The sequence below is a fragment of the Coregonus lavaretus genome, assembly GCF_964263955.1.
Source record: "Coregonus lavaretus genome assembly, chromosome: 9".
Lineage (NCBI taxonomy): Eukaryota > Metazoa > Chordata > Actinopteri > Salmoniformes > Salmonidae > Coregonus > Coregonus lavaretus.
Window position 1 is genome coordinate 1,480,242 of NC_139996.1, and position 15,389 is coordinate 1,495,630.

The 15,389-nt window shown below is 37.7% G+C and overlaps 1 protein-coding gene across 1 annotated transcript in view; it reads left to right on the forward strand.

Annotated features, from left to right (window-relative positions):
* Positions 1-335: 335 nt before the first annotated feature.
* Positions 336-15,389, forward strand: part of LOC311134509 (sodium/potassium/calcium exchanger 1-like) — a gene marked incomplete at both ends in the record, with an annotated part of 45,260 nt that continues 30,206 nt past the window's right edge. The window contains 3 exons of the mRNA XM_084168207.1: positions 336-1,233; positions 1,752-1,951; positions 4,757-4,816. Coding sequence (XP_084024333.1) covers positions 336-1,233; positions 1,752-1,951; positions 4,757-4,816 — 1,158 coding nt within the window. The remainder of the gene's footprint in view (positions 1,234-1,751; positions 1,952-4,756; positions 4,817-15,389) is intronic.

The following is a 15,389-nucleotide window of genomic DNA, read 5'->3' on the forward strand; positions in this document are numbered from 1 at the left end:
GGAGGAGTTGGATTCTTCAATGACCTGAATCACTCTGCCAGGGTCCTGTATTTTATCACCCCATTGTCTTGTGGGGAAGACCTTGATACTTGTCCTTTTTGCCCATTCATTCTCTATAGCCAATAGCGTGAAAGACATCCCTGTGCTTAGACGAACCATTTCCTCCAGCTCACACCCGAGACTATAGCCCGGGACCGTACTCCTGAAACGTTTTAACCAGTCGCGCCTCGGAAAGGGATCCAATTCAATGGTGCAATTAATGACTTTTCAGGCTGAGGAGTGAGTTTACAAATCCCCATCTATTAAATAACACCACAGTCACCATCTCTTTGTAAATGTATTGTACCCAAAGGAAGAGACTGCAGTTGAGCAGAGTTCTATTCCTCCTATCGGGTGTTCTGCTGTGTTGTCTCTACCAGCTGACTATCACCTCCAAGCTCTCCCCAGGACCCTGGCCCCATGCCCTGCCCCAGCTAGGTGAGGGGTCTGGGGATGGAGAAGGCCTGACAGGGGCCCTCCTGGAGGGGGGACGCAGTGTTGACACACAAGAGGTGGAATTTATAGATTTAATGACAACTGAAGTGTTCGATTATTACTCTGAGACGATTACAGATGATGTCACACCATCCACTACCACTGAGGATACCATTGACACAGATGTCTCATCATCATCATCATCATCATCATCAGTGACTACAATCCGGACTATCGTTCACTGCATCTATGTAGACCCAGAGCCTCCCCTTCAGATCCCCACCCTGCCCAACCCACCACCGACCCATCCGGTCCCCAACACCACCCTAGCCTCCCCTGCCGACCTTGGGGACGCCCCTCATCAGAAGGGAGAGTACCCCACGGATATCTTCTCCGTGGAGGACCGGAGACGAGGCTGGGTGTCGCTCCACATCTTGGGGATGATGTACATGTTCGTCTCACTCGCCATCGTGTGCGACGAATTTTTTGTCCCTGCGCTCGGCGTCATCACAGACCAGCTGGCCATCTCCGACGACGTGGCCGGGGCAACCTTCATGGCGGCGGGAGGCTCCGCCCCGGAGCTGTTCACATCTCTGATTGGCGTGTTCATCTCTCATAGCAATGTGGGCATCGGGACGATTGTGGGGTCGGCGGTGTTCAATATCCTGTTTGTCATTGGGATGTGTGCCATTTTCTCCAGGGAGATGCTGCACCTCACCTGGTGGCCCCTGTTCAGGGACGTCTCCTTCTATATCATAGGTAATAATATACTAACACAGGTAAAGGGAGATGTTCCACCGCAGCCCTTTTTACATCAGCAGTTGTCAAAGTGCATTAAAGTAACTGGGCCTAAGCCCTAGAGTGCACAGTGGCCAGGAGAAACTCCTTAGAGGGAAGCAACCTGGAGAGGCACCTGGCTCAGAGGGGTGGGCTGTCCTCCTCTGGCTGAACCAGGTGGAGATTAAGAGTAAATGTGGCCATCAAGGCCAGATAGTTTCTGAGTCCAGAGGGCGGGAGAGAGAGGTGTTCCACTCCTAAATAAATGATAGGGTGCTTGGAGCCAACAGTCGATCTCAATCACATTCAAAATGAAAAAAATAAAGACCATATCACTGAAGCTATTATTCACAACATGATCGTTTACCAACCCAGGTTAGCAAAGTAGAAACCTTTAAGTGATCCATTTCAGAAATGTTGTCTCTGACTGTGTTCTCTAACCTCTTGCTGTGTTCTCTAATCTTTTACTTATGATGAATGAACATCTATAATGTTTTCAGACTTGATCATGTTGATCATCTTCTTCCTGGACAACACCATCATGTGGTATGAGAGTATGATGCTGGTGGCTGGCTACAGCTCCTATGTCTGCTTCATGAAATACAACGTTCAGCTGGAGGCAGCGTTCAAGAACCAGCTCAGGAAACATCAGCACATCATTAATATTATCACTGTGGCTGTTGAGGATGAACCTGACAAGGTACATTCACAAAGTAGAACAGAGAACTTATATTTGAAGTATTTTTGATACAGTGTTCCTTTGTTAGAGATACACTGTCTTGATCTAGGCCAGGGTGTCCAACTCATTTTGCCCCATGGGCTGCATTCGGTCTTCTTCCTCGCCATCAAAATTTCCAAAACATTTTGGGAATTTTAAATGCTCCCGGACTGTCTAGTTTTCATTTCAGTAATTATTTGGGGGCTGGAAACAGTCAAAATACTACGAATATAGGTCCATTATCATTTCTACACCGTTTCGATTTGGTTTGAGTCATTTTAAACTATATTGAGCTCGTTTCCACAAAAGAAAAAATTATTTTTCAATCCCATTATTATTCTTAATTTTTTACTGAAACTGGAGAAACCGGAGAGGACCCCCTGATCTAGGCTTTAAAATCAGGACCCCCTGATCTAGGCTTTAAAAGATTTATAGAAAATCACTGCATTATCATGGTCTATTGACACACAGAGTAGCAGGTGGGAGGGATATCTGTACACGTCAGGGGTAGATCATGCAGATAATTTTGTGAAAATACACATGGAGGCTGGCTCCTGTGTAAGAAGAATCATGTGATACAGCTCATTGGTAATCTGGTTTCCCTCAGACATGGAGGACCTGATTCAGCAATACATCTCCTTCAAAATCCCTTCACAAACTTCATCCAAGTTTTCAAGGCACATGTTGATGATCATGGGTCCTTTAAAGTAAAATCACTCACTGATGATGGTCATCGTTCTTTCAGGTTTGTCACCAACCCCAGTGCAGCGTGGGAAGTTCTGGTTCATTAATAAGGGAGAGCTGAGAATGAGACCATCACTTGAGATGATCTGCCATGGGGATAACATCTGTGTACACCTGGTGTTGTTAGGAGTGGGAGGAGTCTTACCTAGGGCCCTTGTAGAACTAAAGCTGATCACGTGACCCTTATAATCCTGAGGGGCTTCAGCATATCCACCTAACTCCTGTAATGGTGATTGAGCCTTTTGTACAGTTGAAGTCATTAAAACTCGTTTTTCAACCACTCCACAACTTTCTTGTTAACAAACTATAGTTTTGGCAAGTCGGTTAGGACATATACTTTGTGCATGACACAAGTAATTTTTCCAACAATTGTTTACAGACAGATTATTTCACTCATAATTCACTGTATCACAATTCCAGTGGGTCAGAAGTTTACATACACTAAGTTGACTGTGCCTTTAAACAGCATGGAAAATTCCAGAAAATGATGTCATGGCTTTAGAAGCTTCTGATAGGCTAATTAACATCATTTGAGTCAATTGGAGGTGTACCTGTGGATGTATTTCAAGGCCTACCTTCAAACTCAGTGCCTCTTTGCTTGACGTCATGGGAAAATCAAAATAAATCAGCCAAGACCTCAGGAAAAAAATTGTAGACCTCCACAAGTCTGGTTCATCCTTGGGAGCAATTTCCAAACGCCTGAAGGTACCACGTTCATCTTTACAAACAATAGTAAGCAAGTATAAACACCATGGGACCACACAGCCGTCATACCGCTCAGGAAGGAGACGCGTTCTGTCTCCTAGAGATTAACGTACTTTGGTGCGAAAAGTGCAAATCAATCCCAGAACAACAGCAAAGGACCTTGTGAAGATGCTGGAGGAAACAGGTACAAAAGTATCTATATCCACAGTAAAATGAGTCCTATATCGACATAACCTGAAAGGCCGCTCAGCAAGGAAGAAGCCACTGCTCCAAAACCGCCATAAAAAAGCCAGACCACGATTTGCAATTGCACATGTGGACAAAGATCGTACTTTTTGGAGAAATGTCCTCTGGTCTGATGAAACAAAAATAGAACTGTTTGGCCATAATGACCATCGTTATGTTTGGAGGAAAAAGGGGGTGCTTGCAAGCCGAAGAACACCATCCCAACCGTGAAGCATGGGGGTGGCAGCATCATGCTGTGGGGGTTCTTTGCTGCAGGAGGGACTGGTGCACTTCACAAAATAGATGGCATGATGAGGAAGGAAAATTATGTGGAAATATTGAAGCAACATCTCAAGACATCAGTCAGGAAGTTAAAGCTTGGTCGCAAATGGGTTTTCCAAATGGACAATGACCCCAAGCATACTTCCAAAGTTGTGGCAAAATGGCTTAAGGACAACAAAGTCAAGGTATTGGAGTGGCCATCACAAAGCCCTGAACTCAATCCTTTAGAAAATGTGTGGGCAGAACTGAAAAAGCGTGTGCGAGCAAGGATGCCTACAAACCTGACTCACCAGCTCTGTCAGGGGGAATGGGCCAAAATTCACCCAACTTATTGTGGGAAGCTTGTGGAAGGCAACCCGAAACGTTTGACCCAAGTTAAACAATTTAAAGGCAGTGCTACCAAATACTAATTGAGTGTATGTAAACTTCTGACCCAATGGGAATGTGATGAAAGAAATAAAAGCTGAAATAAATCATTCTCTCTATTATTATTCTGACATTTCAAATTCTTAAAATAAAGTGGTGATCCTAACTGAACTAAGACAGGGAATTTTTACTAGGTTGAAATGTCAGGAATTGTGATAAACTGAGTTTAAATGTATTTGTCTGAGGTGTATGTAAACTTCCGACTGTAGAACCCATAGGGTAAGAAGCATGCTTGGTCAGGGGTTGTTGTTGTATGTAATACCCTTTAGTACAACCAAAACATGTACTGTAACTGTGAGCTCTACTCCTTTATATGACAAATATGTTGAGAAATGTTTTGGTCCATTTAAAGTGGCGGCATGTTCTGGAATGTTTCAACATCTGGGGAATCCTTGTTGTCCACAGGATAAGACAGCAGGTCAGAATAGTGGCCCTCCTGCCCCAGAAGACAAGAACCTATTAAAGGTAAACAGCTACAGTTTATTAGGATCCACAGTAGTAGTTTATTAGGATCCCCAGTAGTAGTATATTAGGATCCACAGTAGTAGTTTAATAGGATCCACAGTAGTAGTTTATTAGGATCCCCATTAGTAGTGTATTAGGATCCCCAGTAGTAGTTTATTAGGATCCCCATTAGTAGTTTATTAGGATCCCCAGTAGTAGTTTATTAGGATCCCCATTAGTAGTTTATTAGGATCCCCATTAGTAGTTTATTAGGATCCACAGTAGTAGTTTATTAGGATCCCCAGTAGTAGTTTATTAGGATCCCCATTAGTAGTTTATTAGGATCTATTGTAGTAGTTTATTAGGATCCCCAGTAGTAGTTTATTAGGATCCCCATTAGTAGTTTATTAGGATCCCCATTAGTAGTTTATTAGGATCCACTGTAGTAGTTTATTAGGATCCACATTAGTAGTTTATTAGGATCCCCATTAGTAGTTTATTAGGATCCACATTAGTAGTTTATTAGGATTCACAGTAGTAGTTTATTAGGATCCACATTAGTAGTTTATAAGGATCCCCATTAGTAGTTTATTAGGATCCACATTAGTAGTTTATTAGGATCCACATTAGTAGTTTATTAGGATCCACAGTAGTAGTTTATTAGGATCCACATTAGTAGTTTATTAGGATCCACATTAGTAGTTTATTAGGATCCACATTAGTAGTTTATTAGGATCCCCATTAGTAGTTTATAAGGATCCCCATTAGTAGTTTATTAGGATCCACATTAGTAGTTTATTAGGATCCACAGTAGTAGTTTATTAGGATCTATTGTAGTAGTTTATTAGGATCCCCAGTAGTAGTTTATTAGGATCCCCATTAGTAGTTTATTAGGATCCCCATTAGTAGTTTATTAGGATCCACATTAGTAGTTTATTAGGATCTATTGTAGTAGTTTATTAGGATCCCCATTAGTAGTTGATTAGGATCCACATTAGTAGTTTATTAGGATCTATTTTAGTAGTTTATTAGGATCCCCAGTAGTAGTTTATTAGGATCCCCAGTAGTAGTTTATTAGGATCCCCATTAGTAGTTTATTAGGATCAACAGTAGTAGTTTATTAGGATCCACATTAGTAGTTTATTAGGATCCATTGTAGTAGTTTATTAGGATCCCCATTTGTAGTTTATTAGGATCCATTGTAGTAGTTTATTAGGATCCCCATTTGTAGTTTATTAGGATCCATTGTAGTAGTTTATTAGGATCCCCATTAGTAGTTTATTAGGATCCCCATTAGTAGTTTATTAGGATCCCCATTAGTAGTTTATTAGGATCCCCATTAGTAGTTTATTAGGATCCCCATTAGTAGTTTATTAGGATCCCCATTAGTAGTATATTAGGATCAACAGTAGTAGTTTATTAGGATCCCCATTAGTAGTTTATTAGGATCCACATTAGTAGTTTATTAGGATTCACAGTAGTAGTTTATTAGGATCCACAGTAGTAGTTTATTAGGATCCACTGTAGTAGTTTATTAGGATCCACATTAGTAGTTTATTAGGATCCCCAGTAGTAGTTTATTAGGATCCCCAGTAGTAGTTTAATAGGATCCACAGTAGTAGTTTATTAGGATCCACATTAGTAGTTTATTAGGATCCCCAGTAGTAGTTTATTAGGATCCCCAGTAGTAGTTTATTAGGATCCACAGTAGTAGTTTATTAGGATCCACATTAGTAGTTTATTAGGATTCACAGTAGTAGTATATTAGGATCCACATTAGTAGTGTATTAGGATCCACAGTAGTAGTTTATTAGGATCCACATTAGTAGTTTATTAGGATCCACAGTAGTAGTTTATTAGGATCTATTGTAGTAGTTTATTAGGATCCCCAGTAGTAGTTTATTAGGATCCCCATTAGTAGTTTATTAGGATCCCCATTAGTAGTTTATTAGGATCCACATTAGTAGTTTATTAGGATCTATTGTAGTAGTTTATTAGGATCCCCAGTAGTAGTTGATTAGGATACACATTAGTAGTTTATTAGGATCTATTGTAGTAGTTTATTAGGATCCCCAGTAGTAGTTTATTAGGATCCCCAGTAGTAGTTTATTAGGATCCCCATTAGTAGTTTATTAGGATCAACAGTAGTAGTTTATTAGGATCCACATTAGTAGTTTATTAGGATCCATTGTAGTAGTTTATTAGGATCCCCATTTGTAGTTTATTAGGATCCATTGTAGTAGTTTATTAGGATCCCCATTTGTAGTTTATTAGGATCCATTGTAGTAGTTTATTAGGATCCCCATTAGTAGTTTATTAGGATCCCCATTAGTAGTTTATTAGGATCCCCATTAGTAGTTTATTAGGATCCCAATTTGTAGTTTATTAGGATCCCCATTAGTAGTTTATTAGGATCCCCATTAGTAGTTTATTAGGATCCCCATTAGTAGTTTATTAGGATCCCCATTAGTAGTTTATTAGGATCCCCATTTGTAGTTTATTAGGATCCACAGTAGTAGTATATTAGGATCCACATTAGTAGTTTATTAGGATCCACATTAGTAGTTTATTAGGATCCACAGTAGTAGTTTATTAGGATCCACAGTAGTAGTTTATTAGGATCCCCATTAGTAGTTTATTAGGATCCACAGTAGTAGTTTATTAGGATCCCCATTAGTAGTTTATTAGGATCCACATTAGTAGTTTATTAGGATCCACATTAGTAGTTTATTAGGATCCACATTAGTAGTTTATTAGGATCCACATTAGTAGTTTATTAGGATCCACAGTAGTAGTTTATTAGGATCCACAGTAGTAGTTTATTAGGATCCCCATTAGTAGTTTATTAGGATCCACAGTAGTAGTTTATTAGGATCCCCATTAGTAGTTTATTAGGATCCCCAGTAGTAGTTTATTAGGATCCCCAGTAGTAGTTTATTAGGATCCACAGTAGTAGTTTATTAGGATCCACAGTAGTAGTTTATTAGGATCCCCATTAGTAGTTTATTAGGATCCACAGTAGTAGTTTATTAGGATCCCCATTAGTAGTTTATTAGGATCCCCATTAGTAGTTTATTAGTATCCCCAGTAGTAGTTTATTATGATCCACAGTAGTAGTTTATTAGGATCCCCATTAGTAGTTTATTAGGATCCCCAGTAGTAGTTTATTAGGATCCCCAGTAGTAGTTTATTATGGATCCCCGTTAGTAGTTTATTAGGATCCCCATTAGTAGTTTATTAGGATCCACAGTAGTATTTTATTAGGATCCCCATTAGTAGTTTATTAGGATCCACAGTAGTAGTTTATTAGGATCCACAGTAGTAGTTTATTAGGATCCCCATTAGTAGTTTATTAGGATCCCCATTAGTAGTTTATTAGGATCCCCACTAGTAGTATATTAGGATCCCCAGTAGTAGTTTATTAGGATCCACAGTAGTAGTTTATTAGGATCCACAGTAGTAGTTTATTAGGATCCACTGTAGTAGTTTATTAGGATCCACAGTATTAGTTTATTAGGATCCACTGTAGTAGTGTATTAGGATCCACAGTAGTAGTTTATTAGGATCCACAGTAGTAGTTTATTAGGATCCCCATTTGTAGTTTATTAGGATCCCCATTTGTAGTTTATTAGGATCCCCATTAGTAGTATATTAGGATCCACAGTAGTAGTTTATTAGGATCCCCATTAGTAGTTTATTAGGATCCACAGTAGTAGTTTATTAGGATCCCCAGTAGTTTTTTATTATGGATCCCCAGTAGTAGTTTATTAGGATCCCCATTAGTAGTTTATTAGGATCCCCATTAGTAGTTTATTAGGATCCACTGTAGTAGTGTATTAGGATCCCCATTAGTAGTTTATTAGGATCCACTGTAGTAGTTTATTAGGATCCCCAGTAGTAGTTTATTAGGATCCACATTAGTAGTTTATTAGGATCCCCAGTAGTAGTTTATTAGGATCCCCAGTAGTAGTTTATTAGGATCCACATTAGTAGTTTATTAGGATTCACAGTAGTAGTATATTAGGATCCACATTAGTAGTGTATTAGGATCCACAGTAGTAGTTTATTAGGATCCACATTAGTAGTTTATTAGGATCCACAGTAGTAGTTTATTAGGATCTATTGTAGTAGTTTATTAGGATCCCCAGTAGTAGTTTATTAGGATCCCCATTAGTAGTTTATTAGGATCCCCATTAGTAGTTTATTAGGATCCACATTAGTAGTTTATTAGGATCTATTGTAGTAGTTTATTAGGATCCCCAGTAGTAGTTTATTAGGATCCCCAGTAGTAGTTTATTAGGATCCCCATTAGTAGTTTATTAGGATCAACAGTAGTAGTTTATTAGGATCCACATTAGTAGTTTATTAGGATCCATTGTAGTAGTTTATTAGGATCCCCATTTGTAGTTTATTAGGATCCCCAGTAGTAGTTTATTAGGATCCCCATTAGTAGTTTATTAGGATCAACAGTAGTAGTTTATTAGGATCCACATTAGTAGTTTATTAGGATCCATTGTAGTAGTTTATTAGGATCCCCATTTGTAGTTTATTAGGATCCATTGTAGTAGTTTATTAGGATCCCCATTTGTAGTTTATTAGGATCCATTGTAGTAGTTTATTAGGATCCCCATTAGTAGTTTATTAGGATCCCCATTAGTAGTTTATTAGGATCCCCATTAGTAGTTTATTAGGATCCCAATTTGTAGTTTATTAGGATCCCCATTAGTAGTTTATTAGGATCCCCATTAGTAGTTTATTAGGATCCCCATTAGTAGTTTATTAGGATCCCCATTAGTAGTTTATTAGGATCCCCATTTGTAGTTTATTAGGATCCACAGTAGTAGTATATTAGGATCCACATTAGTAGTTTATTAGGATCCACATTAGTAGTTTATTAGGATCCACAGTAGTAGTTTATTAGGATCCCCATTAGTAGTTTATTAGGATCCACAGTAGTAGTTTATTAGGATCCCCATTAGTAGTTTATTAGGATCCACATTAGTAGTTTATTAGGATCCACATTAGTAGTTTATTAGGATCCACATTAGTAGTTTATTAGGATCCACATTAGTAGTTTATTAGGATCCACAGTAGTAGTTTATTAGGATCCACAGTAGTAGTTTATTAGGATCCCCATTAGTAGTTTATTAGGATCCACAGTAGTAGTTTATTAGGATCCCCATTAGTAGTTTATTAGGATCCCCAGTAGTAGTTTATTAGGATCCCCAGTAGTAGTTTATTAGGATCCACAGTAGTAGTTTATTAGGATCCACAGTAGTAGTTTATTAGGATCCCCATTAGTAGTTTATTAGGATCCACAGTAGTAGTTTATTAGGATCCCCATTAGTAGTTTATTAGGATCCCCATTAGTAGTTTATTAGGATCCCCAGTAGTAGTTTATTAGGATCCACAGTAGTAGTTTATTAGGATCCCCATTAGTAGTTTATTAGGATCCCCAGTAGTAGTTTATTAGGATCCCCAGTAGTAGTTTATTATGGATCCCCGTTAGTAGTTTATTAGGATCCCCATTAGTAGTTTATTAGGATCCACAGTAGTATTTTATTAGGATCCCCATTAGTAGTTTATTAGGATCCACAGTAGTAGTTTATTAGGATCCACAGTAGTAGTTTATTAGGATCCCCATTAGTAGTTTATTAGGATCCCCATTAGTAGTTTATTAGGATCCCCACTAGTAGTATATTAGGATCCCCATTAGTAGTTTATTAGGATCCACAGTAGTAGTTTATTAGGATCCACAGTAGTAGTTTATTAGGATCCCCATTAGTAGTTTATTAGGATCCCCATTAGTAGTTTATTAGGATCCCCACCAGTAGTTTATTAGGATCCACAGTAGTAGTTTATTAGGATCCACAGTAGTAGTTTATTAGGATCCCCATTAGTAGTTTATTAGGATCCCCATTAGTAGTTTATTAGGATCCACTGTAGTAGTTTATAAGGATCCACTGTAGTAGTGTATTAGGATCCACAGTATTAGTTTATTAGGATCCACTGTAGTAGTGTATTAGGATCCACAGTAGTAGTTTATTAGGATCCACTGTAGTAGTTTATTAGGATCCACAGTATTAGTTTATTAGGATCCACTGTAGTAGTGTATTAGGATCCACAGTAGTAGTTTATTAGGATCCACAGTAGTAGTTTATTAGGATCCCCATTTGTAGTTTATTAGGATCCCCATTTGTAGTTTATTAGGATCCCCATTAGTAGTATATTAGGATCCACAGTAGTAGTTTATTAGGATCCCCATTAGTAGTTTATTAGGATCCCCATTAGTAGTTTATTAGGATCCACAGTAGTAGTTTATTAGGATCCACAGTAGTAGTTTATTAGGATCCCCATTTGTAGTTTATTAGGATCCCCATTTGTAGTTTATTAGGATCCCCATTAGTAGTATATTAGGATCCACAGTAGTAGTTTATTAGGATCCACAGTAGTAGTTTATTAGGATCCACAGTAGTAGTTTAATAGGATCCACAGTAGTAGTTTAATAGGATCCACAGTAGTAGTTTATTAGGATCCACAGTAGTAGTTTATTAGGATCCACAGTAGTAGTTTAATAGGATCCACAGTAGTAGTTTAATAGGATCCACAGTAGTAGTTTATTAGGATCCACAGTAGTAGTTTATTAGGATCCACAGTAGTAGTTTATTAGGATCCACAGTAGTAGTTTAATAGGATCCACAGTAGTAGTTTATTAGGATCCACAGTAGTAGTTTAATAGGATCAACAGTAGTAGTTTATTAGGATCCACAGTAGTAGTTTAATAGGATCCACAGTAGTAGTTTAATAGGATCAACAGTAGTAGTTTAATAGGATCCACAGTAGTAGTTTATTAGGATCCACAGTAGTAGTTTATTAGGATCCACAGTAGTTTTTTATTATGGATCCCCAGTAGTAGTTTATTAGGATCCCCATTAGTAGTTTATTAGGATCCCCAGTAGTAGTTTATTAGGATCCACAGTAGTAGTTTAATAGGATCCACAGTAGTAGTTTATTAGGATCCCCATTAGTAGTTTATTAGGATCCCCAGTAGTAGTTTATTAGGATCCACAGTAGTAGTTTAATAGGATCCACAGTAGTAGTTTATTAGGATCCCCATTAGTAGTTTATTAGGATCCCCATTAGTAGTTTATTAGGATCCACTGTAGTAGTTTATTAGGATCCCCATTAGTAGTTTATTAGGATCCACAGTAGTAGTTTATTAGGATCCCCAGTAGTAGTTTATTATTTATCCCCAGTAGTAGTTTATTAGGATCCCCATTAGTAGTTTATTAGGATCCCCATTAGTAGTTTATTAGGATCCCCATTAGTAGTTTATTAGGATCCACTGTAGTAGTTTAATAGGATCCACAGTAGTAGTTTATTAGGATCCCCATTAGTAGTTTATTAGGATCCACAGTAGTAGTTTATTAGGATCCCCATTAGTAGTTTATTAGGATCCCCATTAGTAGTTTATTAGGATCCCCATTTGTAGTTTATTAGGATCCCCATTAGTAGTATATTAGGATCCACATTAGTAGTGTATTAGGATCCCCATTAGTAGTATATTAGGATCCACATTAGTAGTGTATTAGGATCCCCATTAGTAGTATATTAGGATCCACATTAGTAGTGTATTAGGATCCCCATTAGTAGTTTATTAGGATCCCCATTAGTAGTTTATTAGGATCCACAGTAGTAGTTTATTAGGATCCACAGTAGTAGTTTATTAGGATCCACAGTAGTAGTTTATTAGGATCCCCATTAGTAGTTTATTAGGATCCCCATTAGTAGTTTATTAGGATCCCCACTAGTAGTATATTAGGATCCCCAGTAGTAGTTTATTAGGATCCACAGTAGTAGTTTAATAGGATCCACAGTAGTAGTTTATTAGGATCCCCATTAGTAGTTTATTAGGATCCCCAGTAGTAGTTTATTAGGATCCACAGTAGTAGTTTAATAGGATCCACAGTAGTAGTTTATTAGGATCCCCATTAGTAGTTTATTAGGATCCCCATTAGTAGTTTATTAGGATCCACTGTAGTAGTTTATTAGGATCCCCATTAGTAGTTTATTAGGATCCACAGTAGTAGTTTATTAGGATCCCCAGTAGTAGTTTATTATTTATCCCCAGTAGTAGTTTATTAGGATCCCCATTAGTAGTTTATTAGGATCCCCATTAGTAGTTTATTAGGATCCCCATTAGTAGTTTATTAGGATCCACTGTAGTAGTTTAATAGGATCCACAGTAGTAGTTTATTAGGATCCCCATTAGTAGTTTATTAGGATCCACAGTAGTAGTTTATTAGGATCCCCATTAGTAGTTTATTAGGATCCCCATTAGTAGTTTATTAGGATCCCCATTTGTAGTTTATTAGGATCCCCATTAGTAGTATATTAGGATCCACATTAGTAGTGTATTAGGATCCCCATTAGTAGTATATTAGGATCCACATTAGTAGTGTATTAGGATCCCCATTAGTAGTATATTAGGATCCACATTAGTAGTGTATTAGGATCCCCATTAGTAGTTTATTAGGATCCCCATTAGTAGTTTATTAGGATCCACAGTAGTAGTTTATTAGGATCCACAGTAGTAGTTTATTAGGATCCACAGTAGTAGTTTATTAGGATCCCCATTAGTAGTTTATTAGGATCCCCATTAGTAGTTTATTAGGATCCCCACTAGTAGTATATTAGGATCCCCAGTAGTAGTTTATTAGGATCCACAGTAGTAGTTTATTAGGATCCCCACTAGTAGTATATTAGGATCCCCAGTAGTAGTTTATTAGGATCCACAGTAGTAGTTTATTAGGATCCACTGTAGTAGTTTATTAGGATCCACTGTAGTAGTGTATTAGGATCCACAGTAGTAGTTTATTAGGATCCACAGTAGTAGTTTATTAGGATCCACAGTAGTAGTTTATTAGGATCCCCATTAGTAGTTTATTAGGATCCCCATTAGTAGTTTATTAGGATCCCCAGTAGTAGTTTATTAGGATCCCCATTAGTAATTTATTAGGATCCCTATTAGTAGTTTATTAGGATCCCCATTAGTAATTTATTAGGATCCCCATTAGTAGTTTATTAGGATCCACAGTAGTAGTTTATTAGGATCCACAATAGTAGTTTATTTGGATCCACAGTAGTAGTTTATTAGGATCCCCAGTAGTAGTATATTAGGATCCACAGTAGTAGTTTATTAGGATCCCCATTAGTAGTTTATTAGGATCCCCATTAGTAGTTTATTAGGATCCCCATTAGTAGTTTATTAGGATCCACAGTAGGAGTTTATTAGGATCCACAGTAGTAGTTTATTAGGATCCACAGTAGTAGTTTATTAGGATCCCCATTTGTAGTTTATTAGGATCCCCATTAGTAGTTAATTAGGATCCACAGTAGTAAGTTATTAGGATCCCCAGTAGTATTTTATTAGGATCCCCATTAGTAGTTTATTAGGATCCCCATTAGTAGTTTATTAGGATCCCCATTAGTAGTTTATTAGGATCCACAGTCGTAGTTTATTAGGATCCACAGTAGTAGTTTATTTGGATCCCCAGTAGTAGTTTATTAGGATCCATAGTAGTAGTTTATTTGGATCCCCATTAGTATTTTATTAGGATCCCCATTAGTAGTTTATTAGGATCCACAGTAGTAGTTTATTAGGATCCACAGTAGTAGTTTATTAGGATCCATAGTAGTAGTTTATTTGGATCCCCATTAGTATTTTATTAGGATCCCCATTAGTAGTTCATTAGGATCCACATTAGTAGTTTATTAGGATCCACAGTCGTAGTTTATTAGGATCCATAGTAGTAGTTTATTAGGATCCCCATTAGTAGTTTATTAGGATCCCCATTAGTAGTTTATAAGGATCCCCATTAGTAGTTTATTAGGATCCCCAGTAGTAGTTTATTAGGATCCACATTAGTAGTTTATTAGGATCCACATTAGTAGTTTATAAGGATCCCCATTAGTAGTTTATTAGGATCCCCAGTAGTAGTTTATTAGGATCCCCATTAGTAGTTTATTAGGATCCCCAGTAGTAGTTTATTAGGATCCCCATTAGTAGTTTATAAGGATCCCCATTAGTAGTTTATTAGGATCCCCAGTAGTAGTTTATTAGGATCCACAGTAGTAGTTTATTAGGATCTATTGTAGTAGTTTATTAGGATCCCCAGTAGTAGTTTATTAGGATCCCCATTAGTAGTTTATTAGGATCCACAGTAGTAGTTTATTAGGATCCACAGTAGTAGTTTATTAGGATCCACAGTAGTAGTTTATTAGGATCCACAGTAGTAGTTTATTAGGATCCCCATCAGCTACAGCAAAAGCAGCAGCTACTCTTCCTGGGGTCCACACAAAACCAAAAACATGACATAATACAGAACATTAATAGACAAGAACATCACAAGGACAGAACTACATACATTAAAATTCATAATCATGTGATTCATATAGTTTCTGTAGTTACCGGAGTTGTTAGACTCCTGCTGATATATAATGAACCAGAATCAGATCGGAGTTGTTAGACTCCTGCTCATATATAATGAACCAAAAGTGAGTTTCACCTACGGTCCTCCCGCTTTGGCTTTCA